This window comes from Canis lupus, chromosome 27, assembly GCF_003254725.2.
Source record: "Canis lupus dingo isolate Sandy chromosome 27, ASM325472v2, whole genome shotgun sequence".
Classification (NCBI taxonomy): domain Eukaryota; kingdom Metazoa; phylum Chordata; class Mammalia; order Carnivora; family Canidae; genus Canis; species Canis lupus.
In genome coordinates, this window is record NC_064269.1 from 1649820 (window position 1) to 1671690 (window position 21871).

At 38.5% G+C, this 21871-nt stretch overlaps 1 protein-coding gene and 1 long non-coding RNA gene across 10 annotated transcripts in view; both read left to right on the forward strand.

Annotated features, from left to right (window-relative positions):
• The window catches only part of LOC112667176 (cyclic AMP-dependent transcription factor ATF-7), a 96656-nt gene that overhangs the window by 20416 nt on the left and 54369 nt on the right, over nt 1-21871 (forward strand). For 8 of the 9 annotated variants that reach the window (XM_049102915.1, XM_035707081.2, XM_035707082.2 and 5 more), the window contains one exon: nt 1889-1957. In XM_049102915.1, coding sequence (XP_048958872.1) covers nt 1910-1957 — 48 coding nt within the window. In that variant the 5' untranslated portion in view covers nt 1889-1909. Of the gene's footprint in view, nt 1-1888; nt 1958-21871 lie in introns of those variants that run through there. The other variant, XM_049102917.1, reaches the window with a different exon arrangement.
• LOC125753881 (uncharacterized) lies at nt 20188-21776 on the forward strand. The gene is made up of 2 exons (XR_007406614.1): nt 20188-20691; nt 21529-21776. It is a non-coding gene; the product is annotated as an uncharacterized LOC125753881 (long non-coding RNA).

Here is a 21871-nt window from a genome sequence, read left to right on the forward strand (position 1 = left end):
TATTTATTTTTTGCACTATGTCATAGTTCCAGAAAGTGCTAAAAATCATCATGTATTTAAAACAAACAAACCAGAAAACCCCCGTGTCCTGGGGCTGTGTGAAGAAGAATAAAGCTCTCATTTTCCCAGTACCCAATCATCAGCTTCAGCTGGCTTCTCCTAGGAACAGAATTTATTGAAGCAATTTATCCTGGCTAAATGTGATATAAATCTGTGTACACCTATGTACATACAGGCTCTCTTCCATTACAGCAATGCTGCAGCATCAGTTTCCTTCATAGTTAAACCCTGTTCTTAGCACACTGAAAGATGACTAAGAAGCCCCTTCTATTTTATGGAACACCCACAATTTTAAACACTGATTAGTTGTAGAATTACTGATCACACAGAGTACGAGAAATACTGGTTTCCAACCCCAGAGTGAGTCTGAAGAGAGTAGGAGAGATGTTACCTAGCTACCCTCTGAGTTTTTTTGTTTTTGTTTTCTGTTTTTTTTTTTTAAACCCTCTGAGTTTTAAGCATGGTTTTCTGATTACCAAATTCAGTCCAGTACTTTAACATTTTATTTTAATGCAGACCTGAGTGAAGTTAACCTGACATTTTGCTTTATCTCCAAGATAAAAATTTGAATTTGATTACAGTTCTGAAGTTGTTTCTAGGCATATTCGAATTATGATTCTTCCTCTTTCATCTTCCCATGTTAGTACTCTTTTATACACCTTTCTTTCTTGTAGAAAGTTGTTTGAAAATATTCTTTAGGAGTTTATTCCATGAGGACTATCTTTGTGCCCCACCCCCAACCCTGTTTCTCTTTTAGGAATATTTTACTATAATTTGCATTTCTCATCCTTATCCATCTCTACCTCTGTTTTTTTCTTAGTTGGAAAGTGAGAAATTTCCCCAACACATTCATACTGGAATTATTGTTCTTTGACAAAGAATTTCGATGAACATTTCAAGAGTTTAGCTTCAATAATTAAAAAACAACAACAGTATAAGCCCTGTTAAATTCTTCAGAGAAATAGAGAGGATGGATGGTGATGCCTTTTAGTGCCATTTCTTTTATCCCCTGCAGCAGCACACATCTGTTGGCTGCAACAGAGCAGCCCAAGAACTCTGGCCGAGAGCAGCACAAACAGCCGGAACATATTCACCCAGTAAACCCCCAAAGAGTCGACATTTGTTTTATTGCTGCTTTTAAAAACCTAGCCATAAATAGAATTAGAGGGGGAAGGGCACCGATATTTCTCCATTTGCCACAGACGATTGGTGGGGGGAGAAGGAGGCTCCCAGTGGGGAGAGAAGGTTTTTATTTTTATTTTTTTATTAATGAAAATCATTTCCCGTGTAGCCCAATAGGATGGGTGCTTTGTTTTCTTTGGCAATAATCTGGGATAAACTGGCCCTTGCCAACAGTCTCGTAGTTTATACACCAGGGAGTCAGATTATAGCCCTGTAAAATGGAGCACCCCTCCTATAATCCCTTAATTAATTAAATGACAAATTTTGGTCTTCTCTAGTTCAGAAATATGGCTTCCGCATCGAATGTTCAGTGGATTTATTGACATAGGGAACTGCACTGATTGTAATTCAGCAGACTAGAGGAGCATGTTATATACTGTAGCAGAAAGAGGGAAAATCTAGCAAAAGGTTTGGAATTCCTTGACTATTTAGGTCTCAGTTTTTCTAATTAAAAGTTTCAGTTGAGGCACAATAGATCATATGCCACCTGTCTAATGGGTCTCCCCAAAGTAGCCTGTGTTTATAGCTTTGATAGACAGCATTCTTGGAACACCTGTTTCTAGGCTTGATATTTTTGAAGCACTTTTTTTTTTTTTAAACTCCAGCGTATTTAACATAACTTTTCCCCCTGCCTCCCCCTCCTCAGCTCCGCTCTGCTATATGAAATATGGGAGACGACAGACCGTTTGTGTGCAATGCCCCGGGCTGTGGACAGGTACGTTTACAATATACTTTATTGTGAATGTCTCGTTGTGAATCAAAGTGGCTGTTTTATCACTAAGGCAAAGAGTTTAAAGCCGGTATTTTACGTGATCACTGGAGGTAATCAGATCAGAGGATTTGCAGTGTGTAAATCCATGTTATGAGGAAGTGTAGGCACTCTACCGTAATGAAATCTGCCTTGCTCTCTTTCATATTGTTATTCTACTGGTGTTTGTTTCCCAACACACAGTGTTGAGGAATACATGTTGCTCTCTCCTCCTTTCTAAAGCTATCCATCTAAATATAAAACAAGTTTAGAAATATCTTTTCCTCAACCTTTGTGGATATAAAAGTCTGCTTAACATATTTAGAGTAGGCAGCTGAGAATGTACCCTGTGCATCATGAACCCCAATTTGCTGGAGTCTAATGGATTTTTTTTAAATAAGAAAAAAAAGTTTCTTTGGACCAATTCATTGTTGGTAGCTAAGGCAAATATCTTGTCTAAGTAGGAAATACAAATCCGACATAGAACCTGAGATCTCACAGCAATATAGAAAGTACAAGATTCTCAGCCATCTTCCCTCTCTGATGCCATGAAATGCCTTGTTCTGTGTGTCAGCTGCCATATTATTATTTGCATATGTGTACATTATGTGTCAGATATTTTTTATTATATGCTTTTTTAATCAAGTAATTTTGTTGAAACTGCCTTTTTATCCCCCTTCCCCCAATTTTGCACCTTCTTAACTCTTTTTCCTAGACCCTCCTCTACTGCCATGTTCCACAAAAGATGAAGAAAGGAATACAAAGGAAGTTTTATCAGCCTTCATGAATTGATTTTATGGAACCTGAAGGGTTGAATTTCTGTTCAGTTAGGAATATGCCATGTGACTCCCCAGTGACACTTACTGGTAGTATGTGAGATTGCAGACTAGTTCTATTAAACATTGTAAATACTTCCATAGAAAGAAGAGAGTTAAGTTCCAGAGATTTCCTAAGAATTGGAATTTGAGAGGTCAATGAGATGAGGGTAGTGACAAGAGATAGGCAGAAGGAGGATTCCAAGTTCCAGTAAAAGCTGAAAAATTCAGAAAAGACTAAAAAAGCCATTGCATTCTGAAGTATTCAGCATCATAGGGTATATTTCCTTCCTTGTCAGAGTTTTCAACTTTATTGTTGACTGTATGTTTTCTCCAACATGATTCGTATTTTATTCTTTTACAATAGAAGCCACTTGGGAAATTAGGTTAACTTTGTTTTTGTTTCACTTTTCAGACAGCTGTATTAGAATACATAACCAAACCTGATCCCTCTAAATTTTTGTATGTGGATTTGTTGATAATAGTATTTACTGTGATTTCCATCACTGATACCTGGGACCCCTTTCACTTACCTCCCTTTAAAAGACGACATTATTGGGGGATCCCTGGGTGGCTCAGTGGTTTAGCGCCTGCCTTCAGCCCAGGGCGTGATCCTAGAGACCCAAGTAGGATCAAGTCCTACATCGGGCTCCCTGCGTGGAGCCTGCTTCTCCCTCTGCCTCTCCCTCTCTCTCTCTGTCTCTCATGAATAGAAAAACAAAATCTTTAAAAATAAAATAAAATAAAAGACTGCATTATTGGTGAAAAGATTTATTTTTCTCATACTTAAATTTATTTTTCTTATTGTTTAAGCTTCTCACTGCCCCTCTTCTATGTTTTATGCTTAAAACCACTTAGACAAGGACTTAAAGAAACTAGAAAGGATTTTAAAAGTAAAGGAATACACTGGAAAGGCATCTCTTAAGCTCCCAAGGAAGAAAGGTATAAATAGGTTTCTTCAGACCGACTCATCAGAAAAGAGTAGTTTTCACTGAAATTTGTGAGATCCAGAGGGTTTTGTATTTGTTTCTTTTTGTTTTGCATTTTTGGGACTAGAGGTGGTAAAAATACTAGGGACTTTTTACTTTGGTTCCTTTTGTATTGTTGGATACTGTTTATCATAAGCCTTTTCCTTCCCCTACTTCTTCCTCTCATTTCTGAATTGTTTGCTGGTATTTTGGTTGTTAAGATTCATTATAATCTCTAGTGTAGGTCCTGAAGGCTATTTTTCCCCCCTCTCAGTGGATATAGAACTAAGAGAGGTTGCTACCTTCTTTTGGATTCAAGTTACTTGTTTCATAGAAAAGGATAGAAAGCTATAGTTTAAGGCTTTGAGCATGATCTATCACTTTACCTCCTTTGTATGTCAGAACTTTATGGTTGGGCAAAATTGTAGTTCTTTAGTTATATAATCTCTTAACAAGTTTCTCCCAATATCTAGTAACAATTAACTCTCAAGTAGGATCTCTGCAAGATTTACTTTACTGTGATTGCTTTCTATTATATGAAATAGTGGAAATCTGGCAGAGAAGATAAATTTGGGAAAGCGAAACTACCCTTGGCTTGTCATCCAGCTTCCTTATATCCCTTGAAAATGGTTTCATCCGGGAGCCACTTGAGGCCTTCAAGCTATTTATAATCCACTGTCATTGATTCAAATTTTTTATTCCAGAAATGGTAGAATAATTAAAAAAAAAAAAAAAGGACTCTGTAAATCCCAGGAGTGGTAATAAGAACCATGATCACTTTTACAAGACATGGTTTAGAACTTACTGCCATAGAACCCTCAAAAATTAGTGGTTTCTACCACTTAGAGGAAGAAGGAATGAAAGCAAATTATAATTCAAGAGACTGATCCTTAACCAACCAACAAAAATTGTAGGAATCTTACGTTCGATATCTGTTCTCTGCCCAGACTTTACCCTGTGTACCCCCTAAACTCAGAAATCATCTTATGCCTTAATATTAAGGGAAGGTGAAAGGAAAATTCACCTAAAATAGACTAGTGGATTATGCTCTCCACCATATAATCAAAACCACCAGGGCTTTCAATGGATACGTAAACATGTTTTGGTTGCTAGGTCTTTAATGGCTGTTATTTTTGGATTCTGTTCATGATCTACTTCCCAACAGTAAGTCTGATGTGACACAGCTGAATTCTAAATATGCTGCATGCACTTTTTTAAAAGAAAGATGGCTGCTGAAGGTTGTATTCTCTGCATTCTTATCTGAAAAGACAGATGATAGGGTGTTTTGAGCCCTTTCATCCCTATTCTCCTGTTGAGAACCTGTTTCTCTTGAGGCCTCATCACTCTCATGAAGAGGAACTTAGGGAAAGCAATATTCATACTGATACCTCTCAATGGAATGTGGTAACAGGAATAGTTAATAGAGCTGCCTCCAGAGAATGGATTAGTGTTGTTAAGGCAACAGTACCCCAGATACCCCGTGGCAAAGGTTTGGGTTGAATTTGAGTGGTTTGGGTTTTTGAAATGTTTATAAGATAACATCTAACTAAAACCATTGTGACTGTAAAATGGCTTTTCTTCTGTGTTATAAAATAGTAGAAGTATAGTTTGGTGCTGAATTTAGGTAGTCTTTTAAGTTTTTGATGCTTTGGGAACAGTTTTACTCAAAAGTGGATCCTAAAGTTATTCTATTGTATGTGGAAGAAAGAAAAACTACAGTTGACTCTTGAACAATGCAGAGGTTAGCACCTGGGGGAGTTAAAAATCTGCATATAATTTTGACCCCTCAAAAACTTAATTACTAATAGTCTACTGTTGACCTGAAACCTTATCAGTTAACATGAACAATTGATTAACCCACATTTTGTATGTTATATGCACTATATACTATATTCTCACAATGGAGTAAGCCAGAGAAAAGAAAATGTTAAGAAAATTCTAAGGAAGAGAAAAAAATCCACATATAGGTGGACCTGTGTAATTCAAACCTGTGTTGTTCAAAGGTCAACTGTACTGTGTTTCTGACAGTAATCTTGAATTTATAAATGTAGTTAGACAACTTACCCTTTGGATACTTTTTTCCCCAGTTTTTATTACTAGGAGTCAACGAATTCCATATTCCTATACCACCCTCTTGGGAATATGACACTGTTTTGCAGTACAGATTATGCAGATTATAAGTAGTCCTTCCGGTTACCATAACGGAGTCTTTGCATAGAAGCTGATCATATAAGCTTATTACTTGGAATGTCTTATTTCTTTTTTTTTTTTTTAATTTATGATAGTCACACACACAGAGAGAGAGAGAGAGAGAGGCAAAGACACAGGCAGAGGGAGAAGCAGGCTCCATGCACCGGGAGCCTGACGTGGGATTCGATCCCGGGTCTCCAGGATCGCGCCCTGGGCCAAAGGCAGGCGCCAAACCGCTGCGCCACCCAGGGATCCTGGAATGTCTTATTTCTTTAAGAACGGGAACACATTTCCTCTGAGGAGATACTTCTAATGGACAGTATCATCCCATTATTAGCCACTGAGGAAGATTTCTGTCATAACCACCTCTGTATCAACTCTGTCCCTGTAAGGAAAAGTCCTTTGATTGTTTCTCTGTTCAGTGTGACCCGAGGGGCTGTTATTCTTTTCCCCCCTAAGGCTATCTATTACCAGATCTTTTGTTCTCCCAGAGGACATATAGGTCCAGGTTGAGGGTTTGTTCATACCTAACCGAGATAGGAAACGTGTAACTAGCTCATAGACCTCCAGGGCCTGCTTTCCCTTTCTAAGGCCAGGAATATCAGGAGAGCCCTAGTTGTGGTGGGATTGAGGGCAGCTTCTTGTACCTCCTTATCTTGTCATATAATAGGAATAATGTTTATGGTGCTGTAGTCCTGGCTTCACTTGGCATTTAACCAACCTCCAGTGCTGTTTATTGCTTCGTATCCTCTGCCTCCATGAACATTATCCCTTAAATCTCTATTGCTTTGTAATATATGAGGCAACAAATAGCTTCTATGATTGGTTAAATGCTGGCATGCTACAAAGGTATATGTTTTATTGTCTATGTAACACAAATCTATAGAGATTTTTTTTTTTTTTCTGTTATCCCAGCCCTCCCTTTAAGTGGGCCATACGGGTACTATGGGACTCTAGATTTTTAATTCTACCCTTTGGCAAGTTTCCCTATTACCTGACATTGGCACAAAAGAAAAAGAAGGTAGAATGGGCTGGTGCTGATTACTAATTCTTTATGTCAGGAAAACATCTTGAATCGGAGAATTACAAGGGAAGAAATGGTTCTGATAGGTAAATAAATGCCATTTATGGTGGTATATACCATCTTTACATGCTTCGACAGGTGAGGGCAATTTCAGGCAAACAAATAAGCCTTTCTTCCTCACCCCCTGCCAAGAGTTTAAAAAAATTCAAATTTTTATTTAATAATTCATATTTCATTCAATAATTCATCCAGTTCCCATCTGGTAAGAGTGCCTGCATGCTGTCAGGCAGCTGAAAATACACTGCATTATACACAATTAGGCCAAATGCTAACCTTGTTTTTTGTAATAATATGTTGATTTTGCAATAACTTTCAGTCCATTCTGAGTATGCTGTGGTTTTACGAACCCTTGTGATGGAAGTAGACCACCGTTATGCATCATGTAGACAAAATTGAGACTAAGATTTTTAAAAAATGTAAATGTATTAAGAGCAAGGAATTAAACCTGTTTTTAATGTCCGATTTGGCACTCTTGACACTTGCCCTTAAAAACATGTGGTTGGTGATTTTAGTTTTTCATGTTACAGTTATTATTTATGTTACTAAGAACATAGTAGATTAAAAGCATCCCTGCTGCAGTCTGCTGGGGATGGGGGTGGGGATCAGGGGAGCCTGTATGAACCTAATTAGAGCTATACCCGAGAAATTAAGATGAAATTTTTCAGTTATTCACTCTTGTTTTCCTTGGGTATGACTTAATATTTGGAATGGGAGCCCAGAAACTGTTCTCAGAGCATTCCTGGCAGGAAAAAAAAAAAATCCTGTATCTTTGTATCTCAGTTCTTCCAAACTCAGGAGAGAGGCTGTTTCCTAGTCTCTTCTTTTATAAACTGCCGAGTTAATAAGTGCCTTCTGGATCTGAGAGCCCTGTCCTTCGTTAGTCCTCTATTGCCACCCCTGCAAAACCACATATAGCTAGGTTGTTAACTTACAAGATATTGTCATCATTATATAGAATTCATATATTATTATTATTTTTTTTTATCAAATACTCTTCCAGCTAATGCGGCAGATTGAAGAATATTCAGTGTGTTCCCTCTTTCTGGTTAGCGTGTTTCTTTAATGCAGATTGACTTGCTCAGCAGTCACATTTTGTCTGAAGCCCTTGTTAGGGCCTGCTCTGTATGTGGATTCATAACACATCTGTGTGTACATCTACAGTGCTGTATAAATAATAATAAGTAATCACCAGATGGCCTATAACTGCTCCTCTGGACCCGCTGGGTCTCTTGAAGCTGTTAGTAAAGTCTTCTGGCATTTTGCTGGGGAAAACTTGTCATAGATTTATTTCTAAAAAAATTCAAACTCACAACTGGGTGTTTAGGACTAGATATTGCTGTCTGTGTTGTAAATATTTAACAGGCTTTGTACAATGACAAGTAAAAGCGCCATTACTAACCACACACAGTGGCTGTGGAGCTCTTCTTCCCTCCCGGCCATTTCGAAAGGAAACAAAATGCCGATAAATTGTGCATTATGAGCAAGGTGTGAGAGATGCTCTCTGGAAGCTCTTTCATAAGAGAGGCAGAGAACTTCAGTGTTCTGCTCAAAGGATGTAACCGGACAAACTTAAGCTTTCTAACCATATGCCAGTGACTTATATTAAAACACAGTGTTCTTTTTAAACTAAATTTACAGTACAAGAGAAGCCCCTTCATTTGGAGTTAGGAAAGAGCCAAGTTTTGGTATTAACTGAGTCTTTATAACCAAATGATAAAGGCCTTTGAAAGAGTTGCAGTTGTAAATGTTAGTAAACACTTAGCCAAATTTTTAGACTTTTGGTTATGTATAAAATTTTAAGATATTTATTGTTTGCCCCTGTTATTTATAAAGCAAAATGTCTTTATTTTTGTCCTCTTTTCATTTGTTTTTGTAAAAGGGGTTATATATTTTGTTTTTTGGGGAAAAAATCTTATTCTGATTTTCTGCTTATAATTTTCTATGCTATATTTTGCTATTACTACTGCCCTTGGCTCTAGTTCCTATTCCAGGGTACTTACTCAGTACAGCAATGCATATTTAAAAAAAATCAAAATAGAACTATTTACCTCTAAATTTTAGTATTTTAAAATCTTTGTCATAGATGAAAAAAGTTTCAAACAGAAATTGCATATCTTAATTCTCAAGCCTAGTTTTCTTTTGTCTGTTGAGTATTGAATCTATTTAAGCATAGAGGGACTGTCCTATAAATCATAGCACATGGCTGTTACTTTCGACCTAGGATATGTAGAAAGCTTTTCTCTTTCAAATTCTCATCTTGAAGAAATGACATACAAATTGTGAGGGGAAAATGCTGCTATTAATAGTTTATGATAGATTTTGCTTTTTAAATTCCTCAAATTATCAGGTGAAGGATAAGATTTCAAGAAGGAAAACATTGCGGAGAGAAAAATGGAAGCTTTGGGGTTTATTTCTTTGTAATAGTGCCTTTGTGTTTTTACTTTGAAATTTCTTTGTGCAGTGAAATACACCACCTAAGATTGTGCTTTGATAAGAATCTGGACTATTTGCAATTGCCACGTGAAAGTACAGAGAATGAGAATGAATTTTGAAATTAGCCCATTCCCAGTCTGGCATACCATGTGCCCTGTGTGGCTGCTGATTCTGCTGGCAGATTGAAGAGCCGAACCAACTTCTGCTCTAAAGACTAAAATTGCTAGCCATCATTCCAGCTTTTAAATCTCCTTGTTCACATCGATGATGTCAGATTCTGAGCAAACATAGTTCTGTCTTTAGATCCCAGGTGGAATTTGCAATTCCCTGGGTTGAAGGAAGGAGTTCTTCCTTTTTGCCTTTGAAAAACTTGAGTAGCTCTGCAGGGAAAGTCAGCAGAATAAATCTGCAGCCTTGCCGTGTCCTTTTGAGTCATTGTGGAAAGCTGAGTGCTCTGTTCGGCATTCAGCAGATTGGCTGTCAGAGTTGCAGCTCAGCTTATCAAAGACATAGTCTCCTGAAGAGCCATTTATGTTATTCCAGAGAGAATCATCCTGTGGCAAAAGGAACGCCTCCTTTCTCCTCCCAAGGGTCAGATCTCCTTTTGATACTGGGCAATTATCCCTTGATTTTCCTGAAGAATGCCTCAATTTACCATAAAGATTGGCACCAGCATAGGTTGCAGACTTGGTTACAGTGACAAGCTCTGATTTCTTAGCCACAGGGAGAGGTGTCAGGGTGACACTTCTAAGTATGCCAGAGGCTTAATGGTGGTAATTTTTCTGCCAAGTATCTCAGTACCCCTTGTAAGCTTGGTTTCTCTTCTCTTTCTCTGAGACATAACAGTTGCTTTAGTTTTTTTGCACACCAGTCACTATAAAAATGATATGAAAGTTGTCTCTTTCTCCTTCCTCATTTCCTCAAGCCTCTTTCCTTGTCTTTAGTTATCATCCTGTCTAGTTTGTGATCAAGTGCTATAGTCTAATTTTTAACTTTTTGCCTACTTTTGTATAGCTTATCTTGGCTTCTATTAGTCATTGTACCTGGTGGGAATCATTAACCAGTGTTTCCTCTAATTAAACAAAAGTAGATTTTATTCTTTACATCAGTTTTACACTTAAAGAAAATTTGAATAGAAAGTACTGAGAGTTCCCATATACCCTCCTTATTCTCCCCTGCTACTCTATCTTATGTTAGTGTGGTGCATTTGTTACAACTGATGAGCCAGTATTGATACAATAATATTAACTGAAGTCCATAATCTACATTAGGGTTTGGTCCTTGTGTTATATATTCTATGGATTTTAACAAATGTGTTATAACATGTACCCACCATTATAGTATCATATGGAATAGTGTCACTGCCCTAAAATATCCCCTGTGTTCCACTTATTCATCCTTACTCCTATCCCCAACCCTTGGTAACCACTGATCTTTTTTAAAAATATTTTTTAAGATTTATTTGAAAGAAAAAAAGAAAATGTGTGTGCACACATGTGCATATGCACGAGAGTAGGAGTAGGGGCAGAGAGAGAAAGAGAATCCCAAGCAGACTCCCTGCTGAGTATGGAGCCCTATGTGAGACTGGATCTCACAGCCCTGAGGTCATGATCTGAGCCTAAGTCAAAAGCCAAATGCTTAACCTTCTGAGCCACCCAGGTGCCCCACCACTGATCTTTTTACTGTCTACATAGTTTTGCCTTTTCCAGGAAGTCGTATAGTTAGAATCATGCAGTCCTTTAATTCTTTAAAGTTGTGAGCAGATAACAATGTGATTAGGTATAGCTGGAGAAAAGGGGGAGAGAAAATTAAACCTGTGAGGTCACAGCTCCAGGGTCTCTCTAAAAGTCCCAAGAATCTCTTCAGAGAGATTAAGGTGGCTGCTTTTCTTCTCTTCTGGGAGTCTCTCTGATGTTAAAAGATTTGGCTTGCCTAGTGACAGCTTTACTGGTTCTAGGTGTTACTAGGTGTTGAGAGCAAGGGTAGGATGAATATTGAATAGGCTGTATCTAGGGTGTCAAGGTATTAGGGCTGAGCAAAGCAAGAAGTAGAGTCCATAATCCCTTTTCCTTTGATGAGGTCGAGTACAATAAAGTGTCCTTTCCATTCCTCCCATGGGCAGCCTTATATGTCACTGAAAAAAATCATTGCAATGTAAAGGTAAATAAGAAAGATTGCTTATCTAAAAGTAATCCTCTGTACTTCTACATTAGTTAAAGATCCATGTAAACTAATAAGTTATTAGAAAAGTATGGGCGCTGTCATTCACGCTTTAGTATGAATCAGCTTAACCACAGTTGTAATATTGGCTACATAAAGGAGCAGAAGTTTGTATTTGGGTTAGGGGATAGTAGATGACTGGTTTAGGTGGAATGGTTCCTGAGCGAAGGAGACTTGGCAGGTTATGAGGATGTCAAAGATAAACAGAACAGGGACACCTGGGTGGCTCAGTGGTTGAGCATCTGCCTTTGACTCAGGGTGTGATCCTGGAGTCCCGAGATCGAGTCCCACATAGGGCTCCTGTGGAGAGCCTGCTTCTCTCTCTGCCTGTGTCTCTGCCTCTTTCTCTCTCTGTTTCTCATGAATAAATAAATAAAATCTTTAAAAAAAAAAAAGATAAACAGAACACTAGAAGCAGCTTAATTCTCTTTGTATAGGAAGAGAGACATTACCTCCTTTTCCTTCTCTGGAAAGTTTATATTGATAACATGTGAGAGAAGGAGAGTGAACTGATTTCTCTCATTCTGGATTTCAAGTTTCCTATCTAAGAATTCTTACTCCCTGGTATTGGGTAAGATCTCTTTTCATAGAGATAGCAACTCTTCACCTTCTATACTTGGCTCTAGTCTTCGTCTCAATGCTAATTTAGTTTCCCTACTTGTTGAGCTGAATTGACTCTGTGGTAAAATGGACATTAGCCTAGGGAAGGCTCTGTAACATGATGTTCAGGATTAATATCAATTAGTGCAAACCAACAGCTCAGGTATATATACATACATACACAACTTGGAGGAAACATTATGTTTATATAATGTGGAAAATTATATTCCACCCAAGGATCATATGGAGGGAATAGGAGAGGGCAAAATACAAAGAAAATTGTTTAACTTTACGAATGTAATAATAACAGCAACAGCAGTAATAAACAGCTAACTGAGCTCTTACGTACTGTACGAAAGTGCTTTATAGATATTTAATCCTAGAAGTCCCCTGAGGGAGGATATAGTATTATCCCTATTGTACAGAGGAGAAAACTAAGGCTCACAGAGACTGAATAACTTGTACAAGCCCACACAGTACTCTGTGATGGAGCTATAATACAAACCCAGATATATTCCAGACTAGTACTCTTAACTACTAGGCTAAATTGGTTTCTTACTGTTCTCCCTATACATGTAAGTATGCCCATCTAGCATAGGGAAAAAAGAATAAGTAGTAGTTTTTTGGTAAATGGTCCCAGTGCAATCAGTTAAGTAAGTCCTGGCTACAGTTTATTACTGATCTAGGCGTTTGGCTGCTGTACCAGAAAGAGCTGGATCTGCAACTGAGCTTGACCTATACAAAAAGATAAGAATTCTTACTCACATGAAGGGACCTCTCTGCAACTGCCTCAGCCTTAATCTGTAATGGTTTTTTATCTGCCTGGGAATGCTGCTGAGATGTGGCTCTGTCTCAGGTAAACAACCACTTTTGTAGCAGGGCCATGATTTTAAGATGAGAAAGAAAATGAATTCTTGGCCAACCCAGAAAAGTAGACAGAACTAGAAAATTGGGACCTAAAAATCTTGACTTCATCATCCTCCACTCACAGGCCCAAAGAAGTGTTGTGGTGTCATCTTTGTGAATTCTAGACTGGGTCACTTCCCAATTCATATTCTCTTCTTCCCCATTCTAAGTTTTATGCCTGTGAGCTCCCAAATGCAAATGATGGTGTGGGTGTTTTGCTTTGTGTAGTGTCATTTAGTAATGGGGCTTTGGTTATAGTGGGTGCCGTGCTCATTGGTAACAAGAGGAAATATGACTAAGATGGAATTAGGGTATGGCTCGAAGTTGGTTACAGGTGTAGTGAGATGTGTATCCTGCCTGTGATTGCTAGCTTGTTTATCCTCTGCAGTTTTGGGCATATAACTGCATGGAGGGTCTTATGTTGAATAATAAAACTCTTCTCTACCCAAATCTTACATCCTCTTTGATTTCATAGCATTCCCATATGTCTGTGCTTCCTTTTCTCTTGTGTGTTAATGCAATGGACACCTCATTTATCAGAAGTGAAATCTGTGGCTAAATAAATACATGGAAATATTTATGTGAAATAATTCGTGATATAAATATGTGGAAGTACACAAAGGTTTGAAAGACCGTGAAGAGTCTCATGGTTGATATTTATAGTACAAGGATTGTTTTGTCTGAATGTCTTTCTATTTATTGGAAGGTTGCTTAAAATATATATTTTCCTTCTTGATTCTGATAATGACTCATTGTATAACTGTGGACTATGTGAAACTAACTCTACATTCAACTGTAGGAAATACCTGACTGTGAAGTCTTGTCTTTTCTACCTCTGACCAAGAAGTCAAATTCTTGGCTTCAGAGTTGAGAATGCCTTATTGGGCAAGGTAACAGACTACTAAAACAATCACTCTAGGTGTCAGAGATCTCATTTGTTTATTTTGCTGGGTGCATCTGACAAGCCAGTTAGTTGTGTGTATGCATGCACGTCCGTGTGTGTGAGGGTACGTGTGTGTGTGTGTGTGTGTGTGTGTGTGTGTGTGTCTCCTGCCGGGAGTTCTTGTAAAACTTTAATTGCAGAGAAAAGGTGATTCAAAGCAGCAACCTGTCAAATAGACTCTAAGCTTGACTCCTAAGAGGCTATCAGATAGACACTGGCAGCTTAATAGGGTGGATGATTTTTTTTTAAGGCCTGCATTTTAATTCTAAGCCTCAGTTACAACTTTTTGTGTCTATGTTCTCAAGATCACTGACCAGGAAAAAATAACAACAAATCCTTCTACTGGCTTAAGTTATTTGAATCAAGTGAAACAAGTTTTCAGTGGAGTTGTAAAGGTCTCAGGTGTGGTGTATATAGGTGGAGTTTCCTCTAGAATACCAGAGTGAGGGGCACCTGGGTGGCTCAGTTGGTTAAGCATTCGACTCTTGATTTCAGCTCAGGTCATGATCCTAGGGTCCTGGAATCAAGTCCCACATCAGGCTCAGTGAGAAGTGGGCTTGGGATTCTCCCTTTCTCTGCCCCTCTACCCACTCTTACTTTCTCTGTCTAAAATAAATAAATAAAATCTTTAGAATACCAGAGTGAGCAGATAGTATTACAGACACTTGTCACTTTCGTGAGCATTTTTTTCTTACACAGTGACGATCTGTGTATGCTAATTTTTTATACTGTGTATTATGTTTATAACTTCAGACATTAGTCATTTTATTTCAGTTTCAGATATTTCTTAGGACTAAGGAAGAGACTGTAGTCCACTTAAGTTGTATTGGAAGGGAACAATAAAAGTAGTTACTGTATAGTGTTCAGGGGTCCAGGTGTCTAAATTTGTTTTATAAGGGGATCCCTGGGTGGCGCAGCGGTTTGGCGCCTGCCTTTGGCCCAGGGCGCGATCCTGGAGACCGGGGATCGAATCCCACGTCGGGCTCCCTACATGGAGCCTGCTTCTCCCTCTGCCTGTGTCTCTGCCTCTCTGTCTCTCTTTGTGTGACTATCATGAATAAATAAAAATAAAATCTTAAAAAAAATAAATTTGTTTTATAAGGCACCATTAGATTCAGCAATTTAGTTACTCCCTCTTCAGCCTTTTCTTTTCTTCTAATTTTTACTTAGATAGGGCAATGCACAAGTGGAAAGAGGAGACTTGTTTCAGCATTCTTTCACATTATATGCATTTGCAGCTATAGCCAGACAGCCTCCTTATGGAGGCTTGTACTTTCAGTTATGCACATGTGACTATTCAGAGGAGAGAGAGTAGTGTGCACATATGTAGCAACTCTTGGCAGAGTAGTGGTTAAAGGGTTGAACGTATTGTACCTTGTTGGCTATTTCCTTAGTCCTAAGGGAGGCATTTTGCTCCTCCTTAGACAGTAATCGACGTGTCAGTCGAATGACTTTTTGTTTTTTCTTTATCTAGTAAAATGCAGTGGGCTAAGCTTTCTGGGAAACAGTTTCTTCCTCCATCGCACTAACAGAAGGTCGTGGATGCTGTCTCTGAAACAAAGGGGAAGTAGTGATAGAAAAATCAGTGGCTAGGGTGTAATTGGATTGGAGCTCTGTCAAAAAGACAACAATTCTTGCTTGGAAACTGGACTTTCTGCTATGCTATGCTTTTCTGTCTTAACAGAATAATAAGCAATGAGTAGGCTTAATTTTTCAGACTCCTTTCTGAGAACTCTGTGAGAATAAGCATGCGTCAAGCTATTTATTTTTACCTAGCTGTTTTCAACTTGTTTTAAGGCTATAATTTTTTAGATCTGTTATAGGTTCACAGCAAAATTGAGAGGAAGGTACAGAGATTCCCCATATCTTCCCTGCCCCGCACAGGTACATAGCCTCGACAATTATCAGCATCCCCCACCAGATGTACCCACTAGTGGTACATTAACTGTAACTGATGAACCTATACTGACACATCATCATCACCCAGAGTCCATAGTTTACTTTAGGATTCACTCTTGCTGTTGTACCTTTGATGGGTTTGTAAAAATGTATAATGACCTATATCTATCATTATATTATCAGAGGGTAAGGATATTTTCACTGCCCTAAAAATCCTCTGTGCTATTCTTCTCCTAACCCCTGGCAGCCACTGATCTTTTTACTATCTTTACCATTTTGCCTTTTTCAGAAAGCCATTGGTTGGAATCATATAGTATGTAGCCTTTTCAGATTGCCATCTTTCACTTCATATGCATTTAAGGTTCGTCCATGCTTTTTCTTGGCTTGATAGCTCGTTTATTTTTAGTACTGAATAATATTCCATTGTCTGGACATACCACAGTTTATTTATCCATCCACCTACTGAAAGATACCTTGGTTGCCTCCAGGTTTTGGCAGTTATAAGTAAAGCCACTATAAAAATTCACGTGCAGGTTTTTGTGTGGACATAAATTTTCATCTGCTTTGGATAAATACTAAAGAGCATGATTGCTAGATCATAAGAGTATGTTTAGGGTTTTTTTTTTTTAAGATTTTATTTATTTACTCATGAGAGACACAGAGAGAAGCAGAGACATAGGCAGAGGGAGAAGCAGGCTCCACGCAGGGAGCCCAACATGGGACTCGATCCAGGATACCTGGATCACCTCCTGACCCAAAGGCAGATGCTTGCTGAACCACTGAGCCACCCAGGCATCCTGAGTATGTTCAGTTTTGTAAGAAACTTCCAAGCTGCCTTCCAAAGTGGTTGTACCATTTTGCATTCCTACCAGCAACGAATGAGAGAGAATTCCTATTCTTTCATACCCCTGTCAGCATTTGATGTTGTCAGTGATCTGGATGTTGGCCATTTGAATAGGTATGTAGTGATATGTCGTTGTTTTAATTTGCGCTTTCCTGATGACATGTGATGTGGAGCATCTTTTCATATGTTTATCTGTATCCATCTGTATATCTTCTTTGGTAAGCTGTCTGTTAAGATCTTTGGCCCTTTTTTTTTTTTTTTTTATGATAGTCACATAGAGGAGAGAGAGAGAGAGAGAGGCAGAGACATAGGCAGAGGGAGAAGCAGAGGGAGAAGCAGGCTCCATGCACCGGGAGCCTGACGTGGGATTCGATCCCGGGTCTCCAGGATCGCGCCCTGGGCCAAAGGCAGGCGCCAAACCGCTGCGCCACCCAGGGATCCCTCTTTGGCCCTTTTAAAAAAAAAAAAAAAAAATTCATTTATTTATTTGAGAGAGCACCAGTGGAGGGAGAGGCAGAGGGAGAGGATCTCAAGCAGATTCCCTGCTGAGTGGGGAGTGCAATGCGAGGCTTGATCCCAGGACCCATGAGATCATGACCTGAGTGGAAATCACGAGTCAGACACTCAGCCAACTGAGCCACACAGGTGCCCCTTTGGCCCATTTTTTAACTGGGTTATTTTCTTTTTATTGAGTTTTCAGAGTTTTTGTATATTTTAGATATATATTTTGCTTTATCAGATGTGTCTTTTGCATATATTTTCTGCCAGTCTGTGGCTTGCCTTCTCATTTCCTTGATATTGATTTTCACAGAGAAGTAGTTTTTAATTTTAACAAGTCTGGCTTATTATTTCTTTAATAAATTGTGTACCTTTCATTATTGTATCTAAAAAATTTATCACCAAACTCAAGATGATCTAGATTTTCTCCTATGTTACCTTCCAGGAGTTTTGTTTTTTTAAGTAGGCTCCACACCCAGCATGGAGCCCAACAAGGGGCTTGAACTCGCAACCCTGAGATTAAGACTTGCCCTAATATCAAGAGGCAGACACTTAACTGACTGAGCCACCCAAGTACCCCTACTTTTTAGGAGTTTTATAGTTTGGCTTTTATATTTATGTTTATGATCCATTTTGAGTTAATTTTTGTGGAGAGTGTAAGCTCTGTGTCTAGATTCTTTTTTTTTTTTTTTTGCATATGAAATGTCCATCTGTTTCAGCACCATTTGTTGAAAGGATCATCTTTGGTCCATTGAATTGCCTTTTTTTTTGGTCTGTTCTTTAACCAATACTACATTGTCTTTTTTTTTTTTAAGATTTTATTTATTTATTCATGAGAGACACACAGAGAGAGGCAGAGACACAAGCAAAGGGAGAAGCGGGCTCCATGCAGGGAGCCCGATGTGGGACTCTTGATCCCAGAACTGGGATCACACCCTGAGCCGAAGGCAGATGCTCAACCATTGAGCCACCCAGGCGTCCCTACATTGTCTTGATTACTGTAGCTTTAGAGTATATCTCGAAGTTAGATAGTGTCAGTCCATCAACATTGTTCTCCTTCAATATTGTTTTGGGTATTCTGGGTCTTTTGCCTCTTTGAGGCATTTGAACTTTAGAATCAGTTTGTTGACATCCACAGAATAAATCACTGAGATTTTGATTGAGAGTGCGTTGAATCTGTAAAGTTGGGAAGAACTGACATCTTGACAATGTTGAGTATTCTTATCCATGAACATGGAATATCTCTCTGTTTACTTAGTTCTTCTATGATTTCATTCATTGGAGTTCTGTAATTTTCCTCGTAGAGATCTCCTACATATTTTGTTAGACTTATACCTAAGTATTTCATTTTAGAGTGTGCTAATGTAAATGGTATTGTGTTTTTAATTTCAAATTCTACTTATTTATTTTTATTTTTTTTCTACTTGTTTATTGATGGTATATAAAAAAACAGTTGAGGGGCACCTGGGTGACTCAGTCAGTTGGATTTTGACTCTTGATTTTACCTTGGGTCACAGTCTCAGGGTCATGGGATCCGCCAGATGTTGAGCTCTGTGCTCAGCAGGGTATCCACTTGGGATTCTCTCTTTCTTTCTAACCTCCCCCCCTACCCCCAAACACACACTCACTGACTTTTTCTCTCTAAAATAAATAAATCTTTTAAAAAAGCAGTTGACCTTTGTATATTAACCTTGTATACTGCAACTTTACTGTAATCATGTAATAATTTCAGGAGGGTTTTTTTGTTGATTTTTTTTGGATTTTCTACATAGATGATTATGCCATCTAACAAAGACCATCTTATTTCTTCCATCCCAATCTATATACCTTTTATTTCCTTTTCTTGTCTTACTGCATTAGCTAGGACATGCAGTACAGTGTTGAAAAGGATTAGTGAATCCTTGCCTTGTACCTGATCTTAGTGAGAAAGCTTTAAGTTTCTCAACATTAAGTATGATGTTAGCTGTTCGTTGTTTTTTTGTGGGTTTTTCTTTTTAAAGATATTTGTTTATTTCAGAGAGAGAACATGCAGTGGTAAGGAGGAGCAGAGGGAGAGGGAGAAGCAAACTCCCCACTGAGCAGGGAGCCTGATGTGGGGTCAGTCCCAGGACCCCAGGATTATGACCTGAGCTTCTACCCAGGCACCCCTGTACATTTGTTAGTAGATGTTCTTTAATCAAATTGAGGAAGTTCTTCTCTATTCTTAGTTTGCTGAGTTTTTATCAGCAGTGTAGGATTTTATCAAATGCTTTTTTTGCATCTACTGATCATGTGATTTTTCTTCTTTACCCTGCTGATGTTATAGATTACATTAATTGATTTTTGGATGTTAAACCATCCTTGCATACTTGGGCTAACTCTCAGGTGGTCATGATATATAATTCTTTTTACACATTGTTAGATTCTATTTACTTCTTTTGTTGAGGATTCCTTTTTAAAGATTTATTTATTTTAAAGATTTATTTATTTATTATTTTAAAGATTTATTTATTTATTTTAGCGACAGAGAGCATTCATGCACAGAGGGGGAAGGGAGAGAATCCTTAAGCAGACTCCTCACTGAGTACAGAGCCCAACGCATGGCTTGAGATCATGACCTGACCCAAAATCAAGAGTCAGGTGCTCAACCAACTGAGCCACCCAAGTGCCCCAATGTTGAGGATTTTTGCATTCATGTTCATGACAGACATTGGTCTGTGGTTTCTTTTCTTTTTAAAATTTAATTTTTTAAATGATTTTATTTATTTATTCATGAGAGACAGAGAGGCAGAGACACAGGCAGAGGAAGAAGCAGACTCTCTGTGGGGAGCCTGATGTGGGACTTGATCCCAGGACCCTGGGATCATGCCCTGAGCTAAAGGCAGACAGACACTCAACCCACTGAGCCACCCAGGTACCCCTAATTTAAATTTTAAAAAAGATTGTTGGGCAGTCCAGGTGGCTCAGTGGTTTGGTGCAGCCTTCAGCCCAGGGCGTGATCCTGGAAACCCGGGATCGAGTCCCACATTGGGCTCCCTGCATGGAGCCTGCTTCTCCCTCTGCCTGTGTCTCTGCCTCTTTCTCTCTCTCTCTCTCTCTCTCTCTGTGTGTGTCTCTCATGAATAAATAAATAAAATTAAAAAAAATAAAAAAGATTATTTATTTATTTGTTTATTTGTTTTATTTGAGAGAGAGATTGCTCAAGCAGGAAGAGGAACAGAGGGAGAGGGACAAGCAGACTCTTTGCTCATCAGGGTTCAATCCCATGACTCTGAGATCGTGACCTGAGCTGAAATCAAGAGTTGGACACTTAACAACCCAGGTGTCCTTTTGTTTCTTTTCTTATAATGTCTTTGTCTGGTTTTATGGTAATGCTGGCCTCATAGAATAAGTTAGGGAATATTCCCTCTACTTCTGTCCTCTGGAGGAGATTATAGAGAATTGGTATGATTTTTTTTTCCTTAAATATTTGGTATATTTCACCATTGAACCCATCTGGGCTTTTCTGTTTTGGAAGACTGTTAATTATTAATTCAGTCTGCTTAATAAGATACAGGCCTATTCAGATGGTCCATTTCTTCTTGTGTAAGTTTTGGCAGATTGTGCTTTCTAAGGAACTGGTCGATTTCATCTAGGTTATCAACTTTGGGGGCATAGAATTGTTCATAATATTCCTTTATTAGCCTTTTACTGTCCATGGAATCTGTAGTGATACTCTCTCTTTCATTTTATGATGTTAGTAATTTCTATCTTCTCTTGTTCTGAATTAGCTGATCTAGAGGTTTATTGATTTTATTGGTCTTTTCAAAGAACCAAGTTTTGGTTTTATTGGTTTTCTTTTTTTATTTCTTGTTTTTAATTTTTTTTAAGATTTATTTATTTATTAATGAGAGACATAGACAGAAGGCAGAGACATAGGCAGAGTGAGAAGCAGGGTCCTCACACGGAGCCTGATGTGGGTGGGACTCAATCCCTGAACTCCAGGATCACATCCTCGGTTGCGATCACGCCCTGAGCCAAAAGCAGATGCTCAACCACTGAGGCACCCAGGTGCCCCTTGTTTTTAATTTCTAATGTCATTGATTTCTGCTCCAATTTTTTTTCTGCTTACGTTGGATTTTTTAATTTTTAAAAAAGATTTTATTTGTTTATTTGACAGAGAGAGAACACAAGCAGGGAGAGCTGCAGTCCGGGGGAGAGGGAGAGGCAGGCTCCTCACTGAGCAGGGAGCCCGACATGAGGCCTGATCCGAAGGCAGATGCCCAACAGACTGAGCCACCCAGGCGCCCCTGCTTACTTTGGATTTAATTTGCTCTTCATTCTTTAGTTTCCTAAGGTGGAAGCTCTGATTACTGATTTTAGATTGCTCTTTTTTTTTTCTAATAAATCCACTCATATTATAAACTTCCCTCTAAGCCCTGCTTTTATGCATCCCACAAATTTTGATAAGTTGTAGTTTTATTTTCATTTGGTTCAAAGTATGTTTTTTAAATTTTATTTAT